The following is an 11,869-nucleotide window of genomic DNA, read 5'->3' as shown; positions in this document are numbered from 1 at the left end:
TAAAATTATTTCTTTGAGGTTTTTACGCAGTTCAAATTGAGTTCCATTTCAACCATAGGCTTCAAAGTAGTAACACTTCCTATTGTAAATATTTTGCCCCGATTATATTCAGTACTACAATGCAGTCAGAGTATGTGTCTGTTTTCTCGAAAAAGGGAGTTTCCGGCAAATTCTCATGCTAATTTGGTGCCCAAGCAAAAGTTGATTGCACAATTCATATCACAAATGGTGATCACACTACATATATTTCCAATGACTATAGTTGTAGCTAGTATCTACGGAGTGTTATTTCACTAGTTGTAAATACAAAGAAGAATTGCAACTTATGTTTGTGCAATCATGAATGCTATGTTGTATATCTCAAATCTAATCAAAGGCCAAAAGATAAAGTTGCCCTACTGATATGATATTACTTATAAGTTTGCGACCATTGAGGTATTCCAGATCATACTCACCCCCTCACGCCATTTTCTCTTCACTTTCCAACTAGGTTGCACATTACCCTGATAAAGAAGCCCCCCTTTGTTCCTACAAGCATAGGTGTGAAAATAATCAGCTCAACAAGTAGCATATATATGCTCGAATTAAGTAACAACAAAGCACGGAAACAACTCGCTCACCAAGTGGGGCGATAGCAACAGGTGAAGATATGGTAGATGAGGCTACAAGGACTCGGTACACCACGTCTGACACACCCATCCGCTGTTGGCAACCATGTCCCAGTGGCAAGGTGGTAATGTCCAAGATAAATTTCCTTGTTATGGAGTTGTACAATAGAGTCACCCACAATGGTGGGGTGCACTCTACTGCTGACACTCAAGACCCTTTCTTCAACAAAGAGAGCATTTCCTCCGATGCTCGTTACTGGGGCAATCCTGTCTAGGATAATGTCAGATAGTCTGTAAACCTCAACGTCGAGTGAACCAGAAAGGTAACGGCCGATCACCAGGATCTCCGAATCACATTCTGCGAGGTAGTAATAAGGCTTCTGAGGTTTGCCTGCCAGACATGTGGCAATCAACTTAGGTGCCGGTAGATAACACAAAATTCTATCAAAGTCCTCCTTCTCCCCGTGCCCCGGCAAGTCAATCTGGAAAATCTGAAGCTCGCTGCCATTTGTGGGAGTGTGCAAGGTGTACATCTTGCCTTGGAACGACAGTGGCCTCCAACCATTTGATATGCTCCATGTCGAGAGCCGCCATTGCTGGTCCATGGTGGTGGCACAGGCTACCCGTCCCAATTTAAAGAGCCCAATCATGGCGGTGACGACTCCATCCGCGCTCACTGTGAATGAGGTAGCACCAACGGTCCTCAGAACGTTCCAGCTGAACATCTTCTCTTGGGAGGGTGCTAACCCTGCTAGAAGGGTGGCGAGCGGAGGGAGGTCCACAATGTCGTCGGTGAAGGGGTGGAGGAGGCGGATGACGGTGTCCTCGTCCCGCTGCAGCAGCAGGATCCCGTCGACCGAGTCGAGGACGCAGTGGTTGCTGAAAAGCGGGAGCCGGGCGCGGACGATGGCGCCGGTGGACAGGTTGATGAAGCGGATGTACCCGCCCAGCTTGCGGTGGCCGGGGTGGATGCCGTGGCCCTCGGGGAGCATCATCCAGCGGCGCGGGTGGAAGCGCGGGTCGTGGAGGCCGCGGCCGCGCGGGGAGACGGTGGCGCAGCGCCAGTAAGGGCAAACCGCACGGAATCGGACATAGTCAAGCAAGTCAGCAGCCAAGACCCGCCAACCGATCAGGCTGACCAAGTCTTCGTGCAGCGACGCCCACGAAGATGCATCGGATTGCAAGGTGGCGGCACGACGGCGCTTCCTGCACGCAGTCATCGCGGAAGGGCGATTGCTGCTGCAGGCAGCCAAGGCCGATGGGCGCTTCCGATTCATCGATGAGCAAATAGCAGACCTGGTTGGCAAAAGAAAGACAGATCGAAACGGAATAGATCAGATCGTGGAATAGATCAATCATACCACACAAGAACGAAAGAAAATAAATTATGCCCGCGCACCAACTGACTTTGAGGTCCGGTCAACGGCGACGTGACCCGTCCCAGATCCAGCCGAGGCGGTGGCTGCGGAAGAAGAAGAAGTGGGCCAATTCTTCCTTGTATCGGCAGTTCTGAAAGATCTCTACGGGAGTCCGTACGTAGTCGTTTCGTTACCGGCGCGCGTCGGGAAATTTTTTAGCCCAATCGGTGCCAAATTTTGGCAACCTTACAAAAGATTGCCAAATGTTGGTAACATTTGATTTGGCCAAATATTGGCACTGCCAAATGTTTATAACAAACCAACCAGTCTTTTTGTCCGAAAGGACCACCCGCCCAGTTGAGTTGACAAAAAGAACCAACTCTAGGTGGGATTGACAAAACTACTATGGCGGCAGGTGCGGCAGCCGACACGTGGCATCTGCCGCTGTCGAGGCAACGAATCTGACAGTGAGTGCTAGGAGTACAAATAGGGACGGAACCTAACTACGGCACCTGTGTAACACTCGGATTTAGCGACTTCATGCCCCTTTCTTAGAGGTAGTAGCCCTAGGTCTCGTGTCCGAAGGCTTGTGTCTTCTCTTGGGGTATATGATTACAGTAGGTTGCGAACCCTTGTCATGGCAATGGAGGGGGTTTATATAGAGTGCGCCCACCCTCATCAATGCTATGATACAAAGGGGAGATAAGAGGGGAGTAACTATAGGCGTTACTGGTAACTGCCGCTATAACTACACTTGAAGTCCAACGTTAATCCCCTCGGTCATTGCGGCTCCCACATCGCCCCTTCGTCTCCTGTGAGTGGTGTTGGTGAGGCTGACTAGTGGGAAGACGTCCAAGTGGCTAGACTGTATCCGAGTGGATACCCTAGAATGCACATCTGAATGCGCTTACGGTCCGGAGACCTTCCAATTATGGTGTGGGACCTGTAGTGCTGAACCAGTCGTCATGGGGGAAGGACATACGATCAAAGACATTAAGTAACCACACCCTTGGAAGCCGTAGTTTTGTTGGGAAGAAGCCCGCGTGGGACAAGCTGGACGCTATACTTGCAGCAAAGGGCATTCCAAATCACTTCGAGCAATTCAAAGACCCCCTCGAACATAACTACGTCAGGGGTTGATACCATTATGATCATAAGTCAGGGGATTTTTCGCGGATCACCAAACGAGGAGACTCGAAGAAGAACTGAAAAGGCAGCGTGCGGAACCTCAGAGCTTGTAAGGGTCCATGGCCAGGTGGAACCCTCCTCTTAGCCGGTCGATCAACGTGACCATCGGCAAGGAACCGTTAGTGCTATCGGCGGGTGGCCGTGTGAACGGCGCCATATGCGGTGCCAAATGGGATTATCATTATCCCGACGACCACGAGCTGCAACGGCGGAAAAGGAGAGCCAACAAGTAGACTATCGAACAGAAAATAAATGTAGCCACGGCCGCAACAACAGCCGACATCGAAGCACACATCAACACGCAAAGCCAAGCCCATGCCGAAGCCATGCTGCCTTCAATAATCGAGAGCGTGAAGCAATGGATCAAAAACGACGAAATAGGAAACTTTGTCATCATCACCCAAAGGATAGCAGCCCTTCTGTCTTTTTCATTGGCAACCCGTCGCCAATGGCTGATCTCAACGCTCTTATGAAAGACACTCCATAAGTATATTATCATCCAACCATTACCGCGTTGTTTGTATGTGTGTTATCAGCTCTGATGTGTGTGTATTATCATACTATTTACACATAAGTTATCGGGGATGTGTCTTTTAACGATTATTTTATCGGGTGAAAAGTTACCATGATATTTGTACGTCAATTATCAGTTCGGTTGTGCGTATATTACCATGTTATTTTCACAAAAGTTACCAGGGTATGTTTTCGACAAAAGAATCCCTTGATCAAAGTATTGCAGTGTTTCGAGTAAGCTATCAGCACCGCGATGTGTATATTACCATGATAGAGTAACCGTGGTATGTTTCAATGCCGACACCAGTGAGAAGTGGTATCCACTGTGGGCTGGCGTCAATGCGGGACGGCCGCTCTAAAACGGCTGAATGCGGGCAGCTGGCAAGGAAGGAAGGTTTTGGATGGGCCACGGTTACTAGACGCAGGCGTGATTGCGACATGGACTTCTGTAACCCCCCCCCCCCCCCCCCCCCCCCACAAAAAAAACCACGGCTTTGTTTCCGGCTTGCAGAAAAAAGTGTATTCGGACAGCCGAATAGTCCGATACAGAACTGTGTAATTCAGATGGTTGCTGACGGTTTGAGGGTCCGTACTGAAGATGCTCTAATTTTGTTCATGGGAGAAAGACATTTGATTGAAAAACACTGAGCAAAGCCTAAAAAGGAAGGACATTTTTTAGAAAAAAAAACATATTTGGCGGATATTCAAATTAAGGGCCTACTTATCAATGGGCAAGAGCAAATGTACATCTCGGTTGGTTACGTGAGCAAGTTGTTTTTGCTCTGCTTCTAACGACCAGAGGTGAGTCCATCCAGCGCACATTTCACTTTTTTATCCAAGAAAGAAAATAAATCGATCATTGGTGGGCTGTGGCATGCGCGATATACGCCCGCAATTAAATGAGGCGATAAGTTTTTCTTAAAAAAATGAGGCGGTAAGTACATGCAAAGCGGTTGGGACCGTGCGATTCTAATCTAGCGACAATGAAAGCATTCCGATCTATTACAAGAATCCAGTTGTTTGGAAAATAGATAACTTACAAGTGACACGAGAAGGGATGCATCTCCGAGAAGAGATAACGATAACCGCATGACAGTTGCTAAACTAAGGCAGTTGTTAATTAACCAGATATTATTAGGCATATAATTAATCCTTAACAATGGCAACAGGGATCTGATCTGCTATATATCATCTTGACAGTTGGTTGTCACATGTCGAATGCCCAGTCAAGCAAGCAGAGACGCTTGCTGTCCCAGGCAGCCGCAACCCCGGCATATCAACAGAACATTTGCAACTGTTTGGCCATCAGTAACAAGCACAAACCGTGCAAAATATTCATTTATATATGCTGAAAGATTTGACAACCAACCAACCATTCCTTATCTTTCATGATTCAGTAGCACACTAAAAACCATGGGCATGCTGAAAGATTTGAAAGGCAACCAGACGTCTATCATTTAGCAGGCCACCACAACCAAACTCACACATGGTCCAACATATATTCATGCTAAATAACAAGATATAATAGATGATGGTCACAAGACATGAAAGGATAACACACCAGTACGTACGAGTGTCATTTTTCACACTCAAAAAAAACAGACAGGTTCCGGTTCATAAAGGGAGAAAACCAAAACAAAAGTTCACAGCTAGTAATCGCGACAAAACGTATGCACAAGATAACCGAGTAGGCGCATTGTTGGACCCTCCAGATTTAAGAACCAATTAAGCTCCTGCAGACCTGGCCATCAGCAAGTAACCTGTAAAGTGAGGTTACTACGTAAGCTTCCATCACAATTACAGAGGTGATACAACTTCTATAGAAAAACAAACAAGCAATGCACTCACCACTTCACTCCGTGTGCCGGCATGCGCAAGAGCAACTCCAGAGATCGCTAACGGTTCCTGCTACGACCTGCATGCATAAGCGTCAAAGAGTTGGAGACAACAGCATAAGGAGGTAAATACTTTGGCTCATAAGATGAGAAAAATTTTGTTTATCGATCACAGACCTAGCGATGCAGTGCTAAGGAATTCTTCATCTTCAGGGAACAGCTGCAGATTCTTTGATTTCAGAAGGTACTCGACAGCGGCAGCGTGGAAGTCCATCAGACTGCCGATTTTAATGAGCTCCGCGAGCAAAGGGATCAGATCTGCCTTCTCGAAGAGAAGCCCCTGGGATATCTCATCCGCAAAGTTCGTCGCAAACTCCAACTTCTCCTTGTAGCCTGGTGCACGCTTGCTTTTCTGCATGTACAGTTTCGAGCTCTCCCTCTCCCATCGGAGCTTCCGTGTCGCCTTCACATCCAAGACGGCCCCAGAGGACAGCTTCACGTTGTATCCCACCGTGATTGGCTCACTGTTCTCTAGCACCGTCACATTGAGCAGGCAGGAAACTATCTTGTGCCGCTCTTCAGCAGAAATGTCAAGAGCGGGATCGGCAAGAAAAGCTAGGACCAGTTTGATCATACCAACATTGATCACCTTACCCCGAGCAGCTTTTGTTGGGCTGACATTTTCCAATGCGAGTGAATCATTCTTCCCAACAGCTTTGGATATTGCCTGGACTCCAATGCTACCGTAGATGTTGTTCAGCTTTGCTCGAGACATGGAAGGCAGGCTTGAAGATGAATACCATATGAACAATGACCGGTTAGGCAGCTTGTCGAACAAATCCTTGAGAAGTAGATCATCAGGAATAAACACATCCTCTTTCTTCGACAGAAGGATAGTTCCGTCGGTACAAACTGGAACCTTGACACAAGCAGAAAGAAGCTTCTCCGTGTTTTTGCTCCAGTTCTTAGCAATGAACTGCCAGAAAGCAGAGCAGTCAGCTGCAGATAGCACATCGACAGAGCCCTCCCATGTGCTCCATAGTTTGCAATGATCTTCAGCGCTAGGACCATTCCTCACACCAAAAACATGTGAAAAGAAGTCCAGCAACTTCTTGTCATAATATTTGTCCAAGACATGCAGCTGCAGGCTGAAAAGGTTGTCCTTATCATGAAGAACACAACCCAGAGGGCTCACCCACTCTCCACTTTTCTTTTTATTTGGTATCCAGATCCAATCACTAGTCTTGTTTGCAGGCTCCCAATTGTACTCCTTAAGGTACGTGTAAATACGAGAAATAGTAGCCCTGTTTTTGTGGCTTTTCAGATGCCGAGCAACAAGCTCATGTCCGTGTCTAACATCCACAGATACTCCGATTGCCGCAAGGGCGTCTCTGAATGAGGCTATCTCCGAGCCATAGAATGCTTCATCAATGAAAGGGCCATCTTCTATGCGAATGGAAGAATTCTTTGGATCAAACAGGATTGACTCATCGGGACATCGGAACCCCACTTTTGTCCTCAACCAACTGCAGCCTTTGATTTTCTCTAGAAAACCCTTTGGGAAGTTACTTGAAGAACCTAACCAGCTCTGGATGGACCCAAGCAATGACAAGACAGTAGCTGCAGACATGTGTAAAGGATCCTTGGGAATGTTGATGCCATTTATAACAAACCTAGCACCAGCTTTCACTTCAGTAGTAACACCAAGCAACTTGAGCTCATCTTTATAACCATGTATTTCCTTGCTTAAACCATGGTTAGAGTCACCATCATCTATGAAAGGTAAGTTTGCTACTGATGATAGAGACTTCCATTCTGCATTAAACAAGATTGCATCTTTGGGGGATCTGAAACCCAACGATGTGCACAACCACTTCTCATTCAGCATGCAACTCAAGAGCTCGACGGGAAGTGCGCCCTGTGTTTTCAGCTGCCGATAACATGCTAGCAGAGCTAGGACACTCGCCTTTGGAAGTGATGAGTTCAGAACCATCTGCTCGAACAAGTGAGAGATAGCCTTCGATGCCGCCTCCAATTTTGTTATCAACCCAGTCTTCTCCAACTCTTCTTTGTAGGGACTAATCTTACTCCCATAAAATCTGAAATCAACTACAGGAACCCCATCAAAGACATTTAGAAGGCACTCCCATCGAGGATCCACAAGAAAAGATTCATTAGGAGCACGGAACCCCACATTGGTCTTCACCCATTTCAAATCTTTGAGCTTTCTTATGAAGGTGTCGCATGAGCTCACATGCCGAATACATTTGAGGATTAGTACAGTAGCCTCAGGAGTAACAGCAGCCGAACTGAACTTGAAATTCTCAATCACAAGTTTGTAGCTGCCTTCAAATCCAACAAGAACACCAAGCAACTGGAGCTCTGGTTTGTAGGTAAGGATGTCCTCGCCATAGAACTTGACATCAAGGAATGGCTGGCTACTGATACAGGATGCAACTGCCCAGTCTGAATCATAGATGATACAACCAACCGGAGACCTGTAGCCGAGAGTACTCTTCATCCACTGTCCATCCTTGACACTGTTGATGAGTTCGCTTGGAGACAGAAGTTTCTCTCGAAGAAACCGAATCAGCCGAAGCAGTGAGTACACATTCTCTCTGGTCAGCGTATTGCTTGCGGCCATGGACATGAGGCGGCTGCCGATGTACGCTGACGCCTCCTGAAATTCAAATCTAACTCCAATCGCCTTGAGTTCCTCCTTGTACAAGTGCAGCTTGTTTTGATAAAACTTTTGGTTAATCATTGGTATGTCAACAAAGGAAGATCCACTTTGTAAAAGAACTCCCCACTCAGAACTGGACAGAAATGATTCATTCGGTGGCTTGTACCCAGCTGATGTCCTCAGCCAACTTCCCTGTTTTACACAAGCCAGAAATCTAGCCGGTAAATGTACCCTTCTTGACTTCAGATTCTGTATCCATTGCAAAAGCAAGATTGCATTGTCAATGGTTAGAGGCGATGAGACTGTGGGAAAGCTTGCATCTGGAGGGTGTATGAACGGAATATCTGAAGCCTGCAGTTGTGTCTTTAGGAAAGCCAAGAGCTGGTCTTCAGGTGCATATATCCCAGCGTAACTGCCTGACGACTTGTAGTCTGCCGATAGTTCAATGTAGTTCTGGTTCCTCCATGGGTTCGTGCCCATCAATCCTACCCATTTACTGCCCTTCGCAGGAACTAGAAGGCTGCTTCTTGTCTTGACCACACTGCCATAGCTGTCGATTACCGGCATGGCACGGCACAGTTCTGCCAAGTGGTAGCTCTTGATGTGACCCTTCTGAGATGAGTGGTACAGAAAGTGGGCAAAAGCAATAACAGGCCTGCTATCACAATTCAAGGAATTAAGAACCGCTAGTCCATAAGTGTAGACAGACAAAGCCTCCACCTTTGCATAGCTCTGAAGCCACTGTGTCACTGCTGTTCTCTGTGCAAAATTTTGTAGAGCTTCCTGTGTGCTGGGAGGTACAAAAACGCGGTTAGAAGAAGGGAACTCCCGGCTCCAGCTGATAAGCCAAGGTATGCACTTCTTCTCAGATGCAATGCACAATCTGTCACTCCGTTGAGTAGCTCTAGAAATGCTCCAGAAAGAGAGAGCATTGTTCCGATCAACATACTTTAGCAGGGGAATAGACATCATGTTTGTACCGGAGAAACAGTTCTGCCAATTGTCGGCGACAAAGGATAAAACTTCCAGATAAATCTGTTCATTTACCCCCTTGACAAGATTAGAGCCCTCGATGCATTTGGCGTACCATTCAGTGCTCACACTTTTAACACCAAGAAATGATAGCACGGTATTATACGTCGACTTATCAAAATGGGAGCTCAGAATGTAGCTTCCATGGGTTGAAAGATTCTTTAGGTCAACTCCAGATTCCCTTGCCTTGCTGAGAATACTCCAAAAGGCTGGTTTCAGTCGTCCAACCTCACCTGGCTTGCAAAATATTTTCTGCGAACTATGAGACTCACATGGCACTATATCCTCGACAAGAATCTTGTTTTTGATGCCAGACCTAACCGGCTCAAGTACTGGGATTGAAGGATTGGCCGGCAGGAAATTAAACATAGACACTAAGGACATTGCCGGTGCATCAGCGCTGGATTTCACAAGAGCAACAAAAGCATTCAGGAAAGCGCTTGGGATACAGTCCAGAATCCCCTTGTTCCACGGACTGTCGAACAGAATAGCCTCTCTTGAAGATGCAAGGAGGAAGTCAGCCTGGATTATGAAGGGGAAATTCGTTACCATCTCAGTGGGAAGGAAAGCATAGACGACAGGTGATATCTGCTTCCCACGGGATAGACGCTCGCCGTGTGGGAAGGTCAGCGTGATGACCCACTCATCGATCTCGGCACGTCTGTCCACTCTGTTCTCTGGTTTTACCGGGAACTTTTGCCTCCACATATAGTAGCCACACTCTTCCTCTTTCCCATTCTCTTGAGCCGATAAATGGACTGTATAGGACTCTGCGTGCATGTTCTTCCTCTCTTGGTAGTTCTTTTCACTAGATATTGCAATTTCACTAACTGTGCTGCCTTTAGGATTGGAATTAGCTTCCTGTACAGAGAGCCGCCTAATCTTTGATAGAAACAGTAGCATCTCAGGATGCAAGCTTGACAGTTGCTGCTTTACTGCACTAACTTTCTCGTCCTTCAAAGGCAAGATGATAGTGGTTGTTGGTAGAACCTTCGATCGCCCATATATCTTTTTTATTTCTGGAAGGATCTGCTTCGAGTCAACCCACTCAGGGACAATGTATCCAATGTTACACTCCGCACAAGGCTTCTCATTGAACTTTATCTGATAGCCATTACTGAATATATGCGGCTGGCTCGATATTAGGAAAACGCTCTTGAACCCGATACCTACATCAAGAGCAACAAGTTATCACAACATTGATGTCATAATAATATAAGAGGTACAAATGATAAAGTAGGTAAATAGCTGAAATAAAATGCATTTGTGGATATTTTCACATCTTATAACGCTAGGCATGCATAAACTAGAAGATCAAAGCAACATGAAGTGAAATTTCGACCATGCTATAAATCTGGTTCAACCTGTCAAAATTAAAATTGTATAGTCCAAACTGTCACAGCATCACAAACACATGGTCCAAAATGAAATTTACTCATATATGTATTTGAGTAGTCAGTACCCCACACCGAGTTTAAAGTTTAAGAATCTCCAAGCTATTAATGCATAATAATAAAAAAGATGAGTGATGTATAGGATTCCACTACATAGTATGTCGCATAGAATGTTTGAAGTACTAGTCTTCATCAGTTTCAGTGTTTTGGCTCTGTTTCTACTCTGTTTTACAAACTGGGTGGGATGTTAACACTTCCGTTTTGCCTTTTGCTGACATGGATACCAACCTATGTCTGTGAACTTGGATGTATCAAACAATTTTGTTTCATCAATTCAAATAGAGATAGGATCTCTCCCTACTTTCCTATCAAAAAATTGAAGTAGCGGTGACAGATTATCAGCCTTTTATTGATACAATGGAGTATAAAAACTGAGTGTCAAAGCCTAACGCTCTTACAAGTAGCGAGTCATTAATTTTATAGAAGTATCCAGAAACTATTTGAGCTTCATTAACGGCTCCATAGAATACTCCAAGGGAGGAACCATTGGAGAAAAAGGTGAACAGTATTTTCTTCACTTCTCAATAATACTGAAAACATAACTTAGTCTGAAATGATTTATACAAGATTTGTCACGTGCTCAACATGCACAAACAGTAAAGAATATATTTTGCACATGTTTAAGTATGCAAGAACTTAAAACTTGGAAATCTTTTACAAGAGTACACAGAATCGTCACATCTTTTTTCTGAGCAGCATGGGGGTTTGAATCCATGTTCACGGCACCCAAATTCTAAAGCAATACAGTACATCATGACTCACCCAAAACAAATAGTATAAAATACATTTATGTTGAGAATACTGACCTCATGTAGAATCTAGTTCGACACCATCCTAATTGAGTACTACTGAATAATATTTCAATCATTTTACATGTCATTTAAAAGCTATGTCAGTAATCTTAGTGCTTGAGAAGAAAAGTTCTAAAAACCGAATCCTTGCTGAAATAAAAGGAATAACATCAAAGAGTAATTCTCTCACTTGCCAAAACAGAACACAAAGGGATTTTATAAGTGAGATGCAAAGATGTACCTTTCTCTCCGATGTAACCCTTGTCCCTGTTTCCCTTTTTAGTTGATTTGCCAACACGACAAATGGACTCAACGTTGGATGGAGAGAAGCCTTTCTCATTGTTGAAGATAAGCAAAGTAGATGATGCACCAGACCCAGTAACGTCATTGGATGTAACTAGAAACTC

The 11,869-nt window shown here is 45.3% G+C and overlaps 2 protein-coding genes across 2 annotated transcripts; both read right to left on the bottom strand.

Moving 5' to 3' along the window:
* Positions 1-616: 616 nt before the first annotated feature.
* On the bottom strand, positions 617-1,880 carry LOC125537958 (uncharacterized). The gene has a single exon (XM_048701277.2). It carries the CDS (start codon positions 1,826-1,828, stop codon positions 617-619), a length of 1,212 nt encoding a protein of 403 aa, XP_048557234.2. The 5' UTR covers positions 1,829-1,880.
* Positions 1,881-5,206: 3,326 nt separating this feature from the next.
* Positions 5,207-10,386, bottom strand: LOC125537957 (uncharacterized). The gene is made up of 3 exons (XM_087540184.1): positions 5,680-10,386; positions 5,516-5,582; positions 5,207-5,427 (listed from the first exon to the last, which is right to left on the bottom strand). Exons 1-2 carry the CDS (start codon positions 10,118-10,120, stop codon positions 5,563-5,565), a joined length of 4,461 nt encoding a protein of 1,486 aa, XP_087396310.1. The 5' UTR covers positions 10,121-10,386; the 3' UTR covers positions 5,207-5,427; positions 5,516-5,562.
* Between the last annotated feature and the right edge of the window lie 1,483 nt (positions 10,387-11,869).

This window comes from Triticum urartu, chromosome 2A (genome assembly GCF_056163025.1).
Source record: "Triticum urartu cultivar PI428250 chromosome 2A, HENAU_Tu73, whole genome shotgun sequence".
Taxonomy (NCBI): domain Eukaryota; kingdom Viridiplantae; phylum Streptophyta; class Magnoliopsida; order Poales; family Poaceae; genus Triticum; species Triticum urartu.
Note: the sequence above shows the minus strand (reverse complement) of the source record. Positions and strands in the feature narration are given on the sequence as shown.

Coding starts and splice junctions, on each gene's coding strand:
- LOC125537958 (XM_048701277.2), bottom strand. CDS start 1,828: ATGACTGCGTGCAGGAAGCGCCGTCGTGCCGCCACCTTGCAATCCGAT.
- LOC125537957 (XM_087540184.1), bottom strand. CDS start 10,120: ATGCTACTGTTTCTATCAAAGATTAGGCGGCTCTCTGTACAGGAAGCT. Junction 5,583..5,679: donor CCTTAGCACTGCATCGCTAG/GTCTGTGATCGA, acceptor TTATGCATGCAG/GTCGTAGCAGGAACCGTTAG.